This window comes from Lygodium microphyllum, chromosome 6 (genome assembly GCF_053477565.2).
Source record: "Lygodium microphyllum isolate KBCC chromosome 6, Lygodium_microphyllum_v1.1.10, whole genome shotgun sequence".
Taxonomy (NCBI): domain Eukaryota; kingdom Viridiplantae; phylum Streptophyta; class Polypodiopsida; order Schizaeales; family Lygodiaceae; genus Lygodium; species Lygodium microphyllum.
In genome coordinates, this window is record NC_141140.1 from 101108634 (window position 1) to 101124368 (window position 15735).

Consider the following 15735-nt stretch of genomic DNA (forward strand, 5'->3'; position numbering starts at 1 on the left):
ACTTCGCATTTTGAATCCTCTTTGTCCAAGATCTTCCCTTCTGCGTTGTCATATTGCTGCGCATTCGAGGTGTGTAAACCACCCAAAAGTTGTGCATGTGATTTGGTACTTTGTACATATTTAGTTGTTGTGATTACATTTATTCTCTGCGTATGAGTATAGATGCTCACATGAAGGGCTTCACTTCAGAAGCTTTTGTTAATAGCACACTTATTAGTATCTATGGTAAATGTGGCGCTTGTAGCCCCCTGGTGGGCAACTCTCTTGTGGATATGTATGGGAAATTTGGCTCCCTTGCGGAAGTGCATCATGTTTTCAACAACTTACCCATTCGTGATGCAGTCTCTTGCCTCATTATAGGCTACTCCGAACATGGTTTTGGTGAGGAAGTGCTCACATGTTTCAAGCTTATGCAACAAGGGGGTGTGTCTGTAGATGCTGTAACTTATGTTCTTTGCTTGAAAGCATGTGGTAGTGTAGGACCACTGGACACAGGTCAGAAGATACATTCAGAAGTAGCTCAAAAAGGATTGGAGAGTGAGCTTTATGTTGGAAACAAACTGGTAGACATGTATGGCAGAAGTGGCTTACTTGCTGAAGCACACCGTGTCTTTGACATGCTGCCAGTTCATGATGTAATCTCATGGAATGCATACATTTCAGGATACGCTGAACTTGGAGCTTGGGGGGATTTTTTTTCTGGGACTGGTGGATCTGGCATACGACATTTTTGGATGAGGATTCAGAGGGTCTAAAAAAGGAAGAAAAGCAAATGGCTATTTTTGAAAAGGGAGCTTTTTGAATCGAAAAGGAGGGAAAAATGGGCAATCGTGGAAGAAAAAAAAAACAACGATGGAAGAATTCTGGAAAAAGCTCTGAGCGCGGACTGAGTGGGAAGTCGTATGCAAAAGAGAGAGGATTGGGAGAGAAACAGTGACGAGGAGGAAGGGAGCTTAGAGGAAAAACAGGGGAGTGCTCTGAAATCGTGGAAGAGGGAGGATTGGAGGGGGAAACAAAGAAGATGACGGAAGGGGATTCCTCACGGAATTCGTATGGCACCGGACCAAGCTTGGGTTGTAGACTCATGGCATAGATCCTGTGATGACACTGTCTGAAAGAATGAATGCACCTCGGCATAACTGCGCAGGAGAGAATTAAGGGGATAAGACGGAATTTTTCGAAGCAGATTAGAAAGGGAAGACGATGCCGAAAGCGAATAGGGAGGAGACATCGATACTCAAGATGGTGAAGAGGACACTTGCCATAGCCTTCCGCCGTTCGTTGTCGTTCGTCGCTTCGTCTTCGTCATCATCGTCGTCAATTTTCCTGCTGCGGTGCGCTTCGGTTTCGAGAAGCTTTTTCTAATATTTGAGTTTGGCATGGAAGTATCTCTGGATGTGGAAGCTATTGTAGCCCGAAAACCACTGCATCTTTGCAGATTACCAGAAAAGTTAAACCTTGCGGTTTCATCCCCTCAAAGAAAAACTGCAGACTTGCACCTTGTTGGACGCCACCCTGAGGTGTATGAGCCCTGTGATGACTCTTTTGCAGTTGTTGATGCTCTTCTAGCTGATCAAACAAATCTGAGAGAATTGGAGCCAAGTTTGTGTTTGGAAGTTGGATGCGGTAGTGGCTACGTTATTACATCTCTTGCACTTATGCTTGGTGATACCAAAGGAAAGGTGCAATTTCTGGCTACAGATACTAGTGAAGCTGCAGTGAACACCACAATCACAACCCTTAAAGCCCACCATGTCCATGCTGATGTAGTTGTTGCAGATCTTGTCTCGGGACTTGAAAAACAAGTAGCTGGAGCAGTGGATGTGCTGATTTTTAATCCTCCTTGTGTACCCACACCAGAAGATGAGGTTGGTGTTAATGGGATAGCTTCTGCTTGGGCTGGAGAAGCGAGAGGGAGGCCGTCATCATACTGCAGAAGAAGATCCAATCTTCAAAAGGAAAGGTCCCTTTCCCTTTCCTCTGGACAGAAAGCATGGCTGCTATGACCATGTGAAAGCACGATGGCTTCTTAGAAAGAGCTCTGATTATGTTGCTGCTGCTTGCTTTCTCAGAGGTAGTGAAGATCATCCAGTCCATATCTATTAAGAAGGCAAAGCTCTATGATGCAGATCCACTTGTCCTAAACACATTCCGCAACACAGACATCTCCTTCTTGGTGGAGTGGAATTGCTAGAGCCTGTAGGATTCAGCCTACAGACTGAAGGAGACGAGGTTTGGGCTATCAGAGAGGATGCCAGGATCAGTTTTATCTCTGCATATATAAACAAACCTGATTGCCTATAGTTTCTCTGTCAAAACGAGTGGTGCAGGTCACATTTGGAGCCTTCAAGAGCAGCTGTAATACTGATTCTAATAAACTTCAATGGAGTTTGTTGGGCCTCTACTAGTGATAAGAAAAATGGAACACTCATGCTAAACAGATGTTAGAAACTTAAACGCATCGAACAGAAGTGTTTTCTGTTGTTGTGATGTGGAAATATGGTATTTGCTGCTAATGAGGAACATTTGGTTTTTATCCATACCTGCAGAGGTTGACAAGACTGTGTATTGTAGATAAACTCCATGGTTTTCACCAAGGTTTGCCATTCGAATACTAGCAGTTACTGATTATGGACAGCATGGAATGTTGAGGCTTTTCTAGACTTTAACTGAATACAATAAGCTTCTGGTTCTGCACATTCAAGTTGCTGTTAAACTAGACACGGTTTTTGTGCTTCTTGTAAGGAAAGTCTCAGATTGGCTAGTTAAGCAAAGTCAAGTTAAAAGAACTGGCTATTTGAATACAGAGAATGGGATCTTTTCTTCTCTAAAAGACACCAACAAAGATAAGGCATTGAATAATAATGTGGAATGCGTATGCTGGAAATGCCCGTCCTCTTCGCATATTTGTTGAACTTCTATCCTGAAATTAGTCAAGGTCTTCTGTAGACACGACTTTTCTTTGCTTTCGAAACCCTTCGACAGCGCAGGACATGGCCCCTGCAGATACGGTTTTAAGAAAACCCGGGAGGTGTGGGTGAAAAAGGCTTATGGAAGCCTTAATGGAAGCTTCTAATAGAAGCTTCCAAGCTTCTGCTTCCTGAGGGAAGACGTGGAGAGAGAAGATGAAGATTGGGAAAATGATTAGGATGGAGGGGAGGCCGACAATGACGATGATTATGATGATGGTGGTGAGGACGGCAGGGGCCCAGCAGTAGGCGGCGTGGCCTGGCGGCGGAAAGGCAGCGTGGCGGCGGCTTGGTTCCACAGGCGAGGGCAGAAACCTATCCTCTCTCTCTTCTCTTCCTCAAGCTTAAGAGGGGGGTCTTATAGGTAGAGGGGGGAGGGAATAGCCACATACGTGGCAATTTGCATGCTCCCCTCCCTCATGCTTCTCAAACACCTACTCAAGCTCTTCTCACACTCCCTCTCCCCGCCATGCACGCATCGGCTGAAGGGGAGGGGGTTATTATAAAAAAAATTGTCAAAAATTTATTCATTTGCTTTTTCCATGAAGGGTGTTCCCGTGTGGAACTACGGCTTTTGAGCCACAGCCTCTTATGCACAACGCGGGCTGGAGTTTGCTAGTGCATGCAGAGGGAGCACTTAGCCCAAAATTTTATTGTTGCAGGAGATTACTTTAAGTTGCTCTTGCGCGGGATGTGTGGGGTCTAGGATCATTAATATTTCATGTGGAAATATTACATTCTCTCCCCCTTAGAGGAATTGAGATTTCCTCATCTCAAGAAGAACTGGGGGTATTGTTGGTTGAGAGTACTTTCATCCATCCAAGTGGCATCCTCTTCGGGGTAATCTTTCCACTGGACAAGGTATTCTCTCGAGGTTCTAGATCTCAAATGCCTCTCCCTAACATCTAAGATCCTGTTAGGCCATAGCTCAAGGACTCCTTGGCTAGGCATTATAACTTGTTGATCGTCAAGCACGTGACTAGGGTTAGGCACATACTTTTTCAATAAACTGATATGGAATACATTATGAAATTTTAGGTTTTCAAGGAGTTGCAGTCTATAAGCATTAGGCCCTAGGCACTTGAGGATCTTGTAGGGTCCACAATACCTTGGACTTAGCTTTTTGCATTCGCCTAAGGATAGGGAACTCTTCTTTGGACGTACGTGAATGAAGACCATGTCACCTCCAACGAAGGATCCATCTTGCCATTTTAGGTCTGCGTAAGCCTTTTGTCTATCCTTGGTGGCTTGGATGTCCTATCTTATTGACTTGATATGGTCATCCATGTCTTCCAACATCTACTTTTGAGCTTCAACCCTCAGGGTTGGATCCGAAAAGCTCAAAGGACTACAACAGTCATGCCCATACAATGCTTGAAAAGGGGTCATCTGAATACTTTGTTGGTAAGAAGCATTGTAGGCAAACTCAACCAGGCAAATATTGAATCCACTTTTTGGGTTTGCGACAGTAGTGTGCCCTAATCATATCCTCAATGACTTGGTTGACTCGCTCCGTTTGACCATCGGTTTGGGGATGATAAATTGTACTGAAACAGAGTTGAGTCCCAATGGCCTCAAAGATAGCCCTCCAAAAGTGTGATGTGAAGAGAGAGTCATGATCACTAATGATTCTTCTAGGTAACCCAAGCAGTATGAATATTTCCTTGATGAATAACCTTGCGATTTCTGAGGCTTTATAGTTTGTCTTAACAGGAATAAGATGTGCAACCTTTGTGAGCATATCCACCACAACCATAATGGAGTTATATCCTCCCTGAACTTGGGGCAGGCCAACAACAAAATCCATACTAATGAATTCCCATTTCATTTGGGGAATGTCAAGTGGTTGCAATTTTCCTGGCATTTTGACATGTTCTGCCTTAATACGTTGACAAGACAAACATTCAGTGACATATTTGAGAACGTCACCTTTGAGCCTATCCCAATAATAGCTCTTTTTGACCGCATTGAGGGTCTTGGCATAGCCGGGATGTCCTGAGAAAGAGGAGTCATGGACTTCCCAAAGTATCTTTTGCTTCAGTGATTGGCTTGTCGGGATACATAATCTCGTCCTATAGTAGACAAGTCTACTATTGATAGAGAATTCTTGATACTTTGTTTGTAGCTTCGGGTCTTGATCCTTGATGGGGATCTCCTTTAGCAATTTCTGATAGGTTGGGTCATGGCATGCCTCTTCTCTAGCTAGCTCAAGAATTAGGTTGTTTGGCATGGATACCTTTGTGGCTAGAGATCTTGCTGTTGATGGATCTTGCAAGATCAGAGAATTCAGAAATGCCTTGCGACTGAGTGCATCGGCAACTACATTCTCCTTTCCAGGCCGGTATTTGATTTCAAAGTCATATTCCTCCACCACTTCAATCCATCGACATTGCCTCATATTAAGCTCATTTTGGGTAAAAATCCATTTAAGACTCTTGTGGTCTGTCACTAAGGTAAATTTGTTCCCCAGCAAGTAGTGTCTCCAAAGTTTGAGAGCATGGATGACAGCTAACAGCTCCAGATCGTGGGTAGCATAGTTCCTTTCATGGCTCTTCAGTTTCCTCAAAGAGTATGCTACAGGATGACCTTCTTGCATAAGCATACATCCTAAGGCAAGTGTGCTAGCATCAGTTATCACTTAAAATTCCTTACTAAGGTCTAGAAGTTTTAGGATGGGTGCTGATACTAAGCTTTGCTTTAGTTTGTCAAAGCTGGATTGTTCAGTAGGTGACCATACAATTGATACTTGCTTCTTCAGTAGCTCAGTCAGAGGTGCAGCAATTGAAGCATATTTTTTGATAAAGACTCTGTATCATCCTATCAATCCAAGAAAACTACGTATTTCTTTGACAATTGTTGGTGTTGGCCACTCCAGAACGTCTCTGACCTTGGCCAGATCTACTCAAATTCCTTTCGCTGATACAATGAATCCCAGATATTCAATATGTTGCTTGAAAAATGCACACTTCTTCTTCTTGGCATAAAGCTTGTGTGTCCTCATTGTTTCAAGAACAATGCAAAGCTGGGGTTCATGATCTTCTTCCTGTTTGGAGTAAACTAGGGTATTGTCAAAGAAGACGAGTACAAAGTCATCAAGATAGGGCCTAAAGATATCCTGCATTAGCATGTTGAAGGTAGCAGGAGCATTTGTCAGCCCGAATGACATGACCAAGAATTCAAAGTGTCCATATCTTGTGCTGAATGCTGTCTTTGGGATATCTTCTTCCTTGATCCTTATCTGATAATCTCCCGACCTAAGATCAATCTTAGAGAAGATCTTCGCACCTTGAAGATGGTCAAGAAGTTCATCTATTCTTGGAATGGGGTATTTGTTCTTAATGGTCAATTGATTCTCTATAGTCAATGAATAGCCGAAGTGTCCCATCTTGTCAAGATTGTGGGAGAGAAGGAAGGAGTCTCACTTGTAGGTTTCTTGCTTGCACAATGGGGGAATACACACAAGGGTGGAGGCTGAAAACAGTTTTCCTCTAGCCAAAAGAACTCTAATACAAAGAAATAGAAGAACCCTATATATGAGTTTCAAACCAAACTCAACTAACTAAGGTGACATACTAACCAAGCCACGAACTAGAGTAGATAAGGATAGCTGTCATCTAGCTATTATTCATGGGCGGTGTACCAACCGCGTCTGCAACAACTGACAAGTCGGTGACATAAATACACAACGGTCACCCAGGCGTATCACGAGTGGAGCTTGATATCTCAACACTCCCCCTCGAGCTCAATCCCAATTCCTGCACACCAAGCAGGTCTCTGAACTTACGCAGTTTCTCTGCGCCCAATGCCTTCGTAAATATGTCAGCTACTTGATCCTCTGTGCTGACATAAACTAGATCAATAAGACCTAGTAAAACCCTCTCTCGCACATAGTGATAATGCACCTCAATGTGCTTTGTTCTAGCATGATAGACTGGGTTATTTGCCAAGTGTATACTACTCATGTTGTCACAATAAATGACAACTGGCCCATCTGTAGGCTGATGCATATCATAAAGTAGCTTATGCAACCAAGCTACCTCACATGCAGCCATTGCTGCACCCCTGTACTCAGCCTCTGTGCTCGACAAGGCAACTGTAGGCTGTTTCTTGCTGCTCCAAGTGACTGCAGCACTCCCAAAAGAGAACACATATCCACTGGTAGATCGTCTATCAGAAATACTACCAGCCCAATCAGCATCAGTGTATCCATGCAGCTGTATCTGAACCCCAGTCTCATAGATTAGTCCATACTGCAATGTGGACTTCACATACCTGAGTATGCGTCTAGCCGCATCCAAATGCGGTTTCCTTGGAGCCTGCATAAATTGACTTACCAATCCAACAGCATAGCTCAAATCTGACCTGGTAATAGTCATATAAATCAAACTTCCTACTATGCGTCTGTACATAGTAGGGTCTTCCAGAAGCTCACCCGCATCTGTGCTCAGCTTCACATTCTGCTCCAAAGGAACTGAAATAGGCTTACAGCCTGTCATCCCATATTTGGACAGCATGTCCAATCCATACTGCCTCTGCAAGAGCTGTATCCCACTTGGTGATCTAATCACCTCAATGCCTAAGAAATAATGCAGCTCTCCCAAATCCTTCATCTCAAACTTCTGCTTCAATAGCATTTTCACATGAAGGATATCTTCATCACTGTCACCTGTCATAATCAAATCATCAACATAAATGACAAGTAGCATAATACCTTTCTCTGTTTTTCTCACATAAAGTGAGAAATCTGCCTTGGAAATCTGAAAGCCAATAGTGACAAGATACTGTCCTATCTTGTCAGACCATGCTCTAGGTGCTTGCTTCAAGCCATACAAGGCTTTCTTCAACCTGCAAACAAACTCAGGATGAACAGCATGCACATAACCTGGTGGCTGCTCCATATAGACCTCTTCTTGCAAATCACCATGCAAGAAGGCATTCTTTACATCCATCTGATGTAAAGACCATCCCTTTGATGCAGCCATAGCAATGACTGCTCTTACGGTTGCCATCCTTGCAACCGGACTGAATGTTTCTTCATAGTCAATGCCATATTTTTGTGCATACCCCTTGACTACTAATCTTGCCTTGTATCTGTTCACAGAACCATCTGCATTGTGCTTCACCTTATAAACCCACTTACAGCCAATTGCATTTTTACCTTTAGGCAAAGGTACCAATTCCCATGTAGCATTTGCTTCCAAGGCATCCATTTCTTCATCCATGGCTTTCTCCCATTTTTCTTTTCCCATGGCTTGCTCAAAAGAAGTGGGTTCTGGTTCCTGTATCACCTTGACCATATATGCATAGTGAATGGCTGTAAATCCATCATATTTCAGCCTATCCACAGGATACCTAACTCTGGTAGACCTGCGCAAAGTGGGTTCACTCCCAGGTGCTCTCAAAACATCCCTGGTCTTCCTTACTCCAGGTGTAACAATAGAAGGAATACCCAACTCATCATCAATGCTCTGTTCTGAGCCACTGGATTCACCATCCACATAAGAGTGACCTGCATTCACATCAAACATGGGTTGATCAACCTTCTCTTTTCCTTTTCGTGATACCTGCATACCACTATCTGCATTGCTTTGAGAAGATTCTCCTGATCTCAATCTGCCTGTCCATGGCGAAGAATGTGAACCACTGCTAGAAGACGCTCCAGGTCCACTAATATTTTGCGATTGCTGCTGTGAATTCTGTGCTGCATTACCATTTTGTGCATCTACATCATCAATCACATTTACTAGTTTATACCAGCTACTCATCTCATTAAAAACAACATCTCTGCTCACTGTAAACTTACGAGTAGAAGGGTTATAGCATCTATACCCTTTCTGCTGCAGAGAGTAACCAATAAAGATGCACTTCTCAGCTTTTGGATCCAACTTGGATCTCAACTCATCTGGCACATGTACATAGGCAATGCAACCAAAAATTTTCAAATGAGAAATATCTGGTTTCCTACCAGTATACCTCTCCTCTGGAGTCATTCCATGTATTGCTGCAGTGGGAGTCCTGTTCATTATATAGACTGCTGTAGCAACTGCTTCAGCCCAATAAAAATCTGGCAAGTCTTTTTCATTGAGCATGGCACGAGATACCTCTCCAATATGCCTGTTTTTCCTTTCTGCAATTCCATTTTGTTGTGGGGTATGACTACATGAATATTGCTGCTTTATGCCATGCTCCTGCAGGAACCTTGCAAACTCATTTGAGAGGTACTCTCCCCCTCCATCTGACCTTAGGCATTTTATCTGCAGACCTGTTTCTTTTTCAACCATAGCTTTAAGAGTTTTGAAATGCCCAAAAACTTCACTTTTCTTTTTCATAAAATACACCCAAACTTTTTTGCTATAGTCATCAATAAAAGTGACAAAATAATGACAGCCTCCAAGAGATGCAGCTTTAGTAGTCCACACATCAGAGTGGATTAATTCCAATGGCTTCTTACTCTCTTGAACATGTCTAGGAAATGGTTTCCTTGCCTGTTTTCCAAACTGACAGGCTTCACATACCTTATGCATTTCTGCAACCTTGAACTTAGGCAATCTTGCAACAATGTTTTGGGCCTGCATTGATTTAAGTCCCTGTACATTAACATGACCAATGCATTTATGCCAGATATCAATATCTGCAACTACACCGGTCCCATGTGCAAACATTGCTGCACTCAATTCAGGCATGTCTGCATCCAATGTAAACATTCTGCCCTTCTTCTTTCATTTTGCTATCAAGCGACCTTTATTTTTCATATCCTCAACAAAGCATCCATGAGGATTAAATCTGACCTGCAAGCCCTGTTCAACCATTTGACCAACAGAAACCAGATTCTTGGTGATATTCGAGACATGAAATACATCGGACAGGTATTTCTTTTTCCCATCCTGCATAGACAAAGGAATTTTTTCAATCTGCACAATCGGATGTGCAGTATCATCACCAGTCTCCACAAATCCTGGTTTTTCCATTTTCCTTGCATCCTCCATCCATTCTGCATGACCTGTCATGTGGTTTGATGCACCTGAGTCAACATACCACACATCGTTGCTTTCTTCTACACTTGTCACAGAATTGTTCATGTGCTGTACCATAAACAAATGCTCATTTTTGTCATCACCCTGTCTACTAGAAGATGCATAATTTCCTTGTTACAGTTTTCCATTCATGATGTCATTCTGCTTTTTATAGCAGTCTTTAGCCATATGACCCATTTTACCACAATAGTAGCATTCAACATTACTGTTTGCATTTTGGCCTCTTTGCCATCCACCACGACCTCTTTGGCTCCCCCTGCCTCTAGAGTTACCACGTCCTCCTCCATAGGACTGGTTTTCTTGAGTTTGCTGCATATTCTGATTTCTACCACGGCCTCCAAATCGGCCTCCTCTACCTCTGCCCCTACCTCTTCCAGCATTTGAGTAGAAGACAGTTTCTTTTGAAGTTCCTCCTGAAGAAGATGCACCACCATTTCTCTGCTCCTCAGAAATTAGAAGAGAAATCAACTCCTCAAAATCAGGAAATCTTTCACGAACTGAAATGGATGTCCGAAACTGTGCATAATCCTTTCCTAGACCATTCAAGGTCACAGAAACTAAATCATCATCTTCCACTGGCGACCCAATGGAAGCAAGTGCATCTGCAATCTTCTTCACCTTCATGTGGTAGTCATTGATGCTCATATTTTCTCTTTGCACATTGTGCAACTCTTGCTTGAGCTGCATTTTCCTGGCTTGCGTATTTGTGCTATACATCTTTGACAGAGTATCCCATGCCTCCTTTGGCGTACTTGCATCCTGAATATGCACAATCATAGAGTCTGAAATGCTGATAGACAGCCAGTACATAACTTTCCTGGCTCTCTCATGCCATGCTTTGAATGCCTGCATTTGCTGTTGATTGGGAACATCAGGAAGAACTGGTTCTTCTTCATTTCCTGCAACAAATTCCCAATATCCTTTTCCCATAAGGAAATTCGTCATTCTAAACTTCCATGCCTGGAAGTTGTTCTTGTCAAGCTTTTCAGTTACAATCTGTGAAAGAGAATCAGACGCCATTACAGAACACTGCGAAAAATTCTATCACTTCAAAAACTCAGCTTCACCCTCACAAGGGCAAATCTGCAAAACTGGCGAAAGTGGTATTTGACCACACAGTCACTTCCTAGTGACGATTTTGCATAAACAGGAACCAAGGATGATTCTGAAACTCCCAATGTCTCTGCGCACAAGCATACGATGCAATTTCTACAATAACTTTTCACCGACCTGTAGAACAGTGGTCGCACAGCATAAAACAGGGCCTTTTCCTGAGTGCGTACAGAAAACTTCCGCCTCCAAAACAGGCCCCGAAATGGCCTCAAATCAAAAAAACAGGGTCGCCAAAGGGCTAAAGCCCTATCCCGCAGCATATACTGCCCTCTTGCTTCACCGTGAAGGGCGTCTCAACCTGAGACAATGCACTCCTGCAATTTCCGGCTGTGCTACCTGCAGAGATCTGCTCCCAAAATAGAAAATGAAAGCAACACTGCTCCTCTTACCAGAACACCGCGAGCTTGGCTTGCTTTCTTGAGCTCCTTACCACGAACAAGGCTCTGATACCATGTCAAGATTGTGGGAGAGAAGGAAGGAGTCTCACTTGTAGCTTTCTTGCTTGCACAATGGGGGAATACACACAAGGGTGGAGGCTGAAAACAGTTTTCCTCTTCTTAGTTGTGTAAGCCAAAAGAACTCTAATACAAAGAAATAGAAGAACCCTATATATGAGTTTCAAACCAAACTCAACTAACTAAGGTGGCATACTAACCAAGCCACGAACTAGAGTAGATAAGGATAGCTGTCATCTAGCTATTATTCATGGGCGGTGTACCAACGGCGTCTGCAACAACTGACAAGTCGGTGACATAAATACACAACGGTCACCCTGGCGTATCACGAGTGGAGCTCGATATCTCAACACATCTTTCTTCTTCTGGAATAGCACTGGAGCTCCCCACGGTGAACTATTAATAGGGATGTAGCCTTGGTCTAACAGTTGCTTGAGTTGCTTCTTCAGCTCAATCGCTTCCGGGATAGACATCCTATATGGTCTCTTTGCGATTGGTGCAGCTCCTGGCGCTAGCTTGATTTCATGATCGACTTCCCTTTGAGGAGGAAGTTCAATCAACTCTTCAGGAAATACGTCGGTGTATTCCTTTAACCATGAAGGTTCTTCCCTAGATTCCTAATTCTGATCTAGCTTATTTAGCTTAATCAAATAGATAGGTAGCCCCTTTCTAACTCCTTTTTCTATCCGTGTTGCTTTTTCCAGCTAAATTTTTGGCTTACCAGCCTCTCCTTGAGTTGTGACTAGTTCCCCTTCAGAATTTCGGAAGGAGACTTGGCCCTTTCCACAGTGAATGTGGGCATGGCCCTTTCGAGTACATTTATTTAAAAGGGTAGAACAAACTGATACATTAATTTGGGGAGAATAAGATTGTGTTACATTCAGCTACGGAAACTGAGTAATAATATGGATTGGGGTCATGGATTTTCAGGAATCGATAGGTCATAGGAAGCTTAGGGTATCCTTTCCTTTGATACCCATTCTTCTCATAACGTCCCAACACCTTGATTCTATCGGCAGGGATTATTCGAGTCACTTCCTCGTACACATAATTGTTCTGCTTGACCTTTCAACCGCCGACATGTAGGGTTGTGTTTGCATGAGCCTCGACAAAGATGAACACTTTCACAATCTTTAAGTCCTCCATCCACTTGATTCTCTTCAAGTTGGTCCAAAGGTATGCAAGTCGGTGGGTAGCTATGTAGTAAATTCCTGAATCACCCGTCCATCTCCATTCCATGTACACAGGGGTGAAGGATTATAGATGTGGTCTAGGATATTCATCATACCTAGCCTCCATCGATAATCCGAAGCACGCATTGCAGTCATAAACATAACCTGGAACACCAAGAATTTGTTCCATGCTTCGCAACTCTGCAAGCAAGCATCTATAAGTAAGTAAGAAAATGTTCCTAACAGCAAAATTTGCTCTATTTTCACTCATTAAGTTCCCTTGTAAATATTAGATCCCATTGGTTCGCTCTGATACCAACTATAACGTGTCCCCCTTACCACTTGTGCAGGACACGTCTTAGCAGCCCATCGGGAAGAGATTCTAGAAAGCGTCGCCTGGCACTCCCAAGGAATGTCACGGGGTTTGCGATATAGGTCTTCCCGAGTCTGCCACAAAGCGGAAGCATTCCGGCCGTTCCCACTTAGGACTGACCTGAATCAGGGTTTTCCTAATGGTCAAGTTCCTAGAAAGTAGCTAGCGTCGAGCCCCAGGCAAACTACTTTACGCAGAAACATCAGGGTCGAAGCAGATTTATACTACACTTGGTTCAAGGAGAATGGGAAACGAGAGGGATGCGAAGCTTGACCTCTCTGCCCGTAAGGCATAGTCCCATTCCGTTCCCCTAAAACAGTATAAATCGGGATTCTAGTTCTCTAGATTCTAGGTCAATGTTATCCCGCTGTCAATTCCTTCGAGAAAAGTTCCCGGCCAACCGGGACCACCCTTCCGTAGAACGGACCCAGGGTCACATCCACCGCACTTTCCTCAGGTTGCTTTAGTTATCTAATTACCTACCACATTTAGTTTGACAAGCAAAAATAGCTTCCTTAATTAACCAATTCATCACTGGTTCCTTCACGTAACTTAGGCACTGACATAGAAAAACAATGTTAAGCAAAATCATTTTCAACGTTTGATCTTTATTTATCAGTCTTTGGAATACATCATATAATCCAGCCCGAAGGCTAATCCATAATCTGCCCGAAGGCAATTCCAACAATCCTCAAGGATTGTTATTTCAAGTTTTCGCATGTTGACTAGTATGCGGGCCTCGAGATCCAATCTCGAGTCACGTCGGTCTCTTCTGCAGGGCCAGGAGGCAAGGGATTTACGGCTAGAGCCCCCTTGGCACCCAAGACCTCTTGTGGCGGGTTCGGTCCATGTACGCAGCACGGCTAACAACCCCCTTGGATAGGGTCAGCCAGAGAGTGGGGGGTGATGGATGCTCCCTCTCCCTCCAAGCTTTCAACCTGAAGCATTAGTTATTTTCCAGCATTAGTTCCTTGAGCAAAGAAGGACAAACAGTGCTCCTAAGTGTACAAATACAAGCACTCCAGTGCTCGTTTATACGGCCAACTGCTAAGGTGTGAATCCTTCTCTCCAAATACATCCAACATTCGATCTGGGGTCACTTGCGACTTGGCAAGATCCCAAGGGTTTCGTAAGCTGTGTTGCTTGTTTACCCTTCATTCTTGGGTTAGGGTTTATACCCTATTGACCCAAATTGTCAATACCTTAGGTTTCCTTATATTAAGGTCAATAAATCCTGGACAATCTCGTTGTCCCCACTTGATTGGTCAATTGCTTGCTAGGCAATTTATAAATACCCTAACTTGGCAAATCAACCCTAAGGAAGGGTGATGTAGCAGGATGACTACTCATCCTCTAGAAAATTAAACTTGTATTTAGAACTTGCGAAACTTGTTCTACGCAGTGACAATACTATTTTTGTGATTTAGGCACAAAACCATGCGACGTTGCAACTTGTTTCACGAGATAGGTGTCGCATCTAACTTGTGGGATTATTTCTCCCATCACACGGTATTCCTTGGCCAAGAATACCTTTGACCAAGATATAGGGTTTGGGAGTCCTATTGACCCAATCCAACCCTAACCCTACTAGGTCGATAACGCTTTGGCCCTAGGGTTCCTAATTTCCTTGCAAAAATCTAGCATTTGATCATCCGATCATTAGGGTAAGAACCCTAGATCAATCTTGCACAAGCGTTTAGCTAACTCTAACATTCCGTGAATGTGGGTAAGATCTTTGGTATCGGAAATATTACATCGGCATCCTAAGTGCGATACTAGGTAGAATTCTATCATGGCTTAATCCTACCTAGCACATTGAGCTAATCGCCATACACTGACTAATCATACCTTTATGATTCTCATGTAAGCTATTCAACTATACTTGAATTACTTAGTCGATCTAACTAACCCACGAGTAAAAATAATTTCCACTTTGAAAATGCAAATACTTTCTCCTAAATTTGCAAGTACTTTCCCCCTAAAAGATGTAAGTAACTATAAAAGAAGTGGGATGCATCATTCCATGCGAGTATGCAAATTCAAGTCCGTAGACCTTTTTGCAACTAAAGGATCTTTAGTGAACTTTTCTTTTCCTTGCCTTATGTGACGTTGATTTACATTCAAAACTATGCTTATAAACCCTACGTTTAATGCATTGAATTCAAGCTTTAATATGAAGATACATCCTTTCCTAAATACAAACTTTGATAAAAGAACTCCATGTATGAGCGAATGCCATGAGACCATTATTGATCTAATCCGTCCTTTAGCACTTAACCCGACCTAGGATGTAATTATCATCGCATGCAATATGCAAGGTACCTAAATCCTTTCCATGCATTGCAACTATTCCGACATCATTTAATGTCCGTCTATGATTACCTTAATCGCGAGACACAACCAAGAATTTAATTACATAAATGTGTTATGAGTTATATGTCCTATCCCTTGCGAGATGCCACAAGGATGCATTGGCTCAATTCCGTCATATAACTTATGCATCATGCATTGAAATTTGCAGCTACTCTTGACCACGGAGGTGCAAGCAAAATACAAGTGCTCGACATGCCACTAAGCTTTATAAATTGAATGAGTAAATGCATTTAAATTTTCCTAAAA

At 43.0% G+C, this 15735-nt stretch overlaps 1 protein-coding gene across 1 annotated transcript; it reads left to right on the plus strand.

Moving 5' to 3' along the window:
- The first annotated feature begins 1272 nt into the window (after window positions 1-1272).
- LOC148034872 (uncharacterized) lies at window positions 1273-2006 on the plus strand. The gene has a single exon (XM_087680728.1). The coding sequence runs from the start codon at window positions 1380-1382 to the stop codon at window positions 2004-2006; it is 627 nt and encodes a 208-aa protein (XP_087536854.1). The 5' UTR covers window positions 1273-1379.
- The last annotated feature ends 13729 nt before the right edge of the window (window positions 2007-15735 follow it).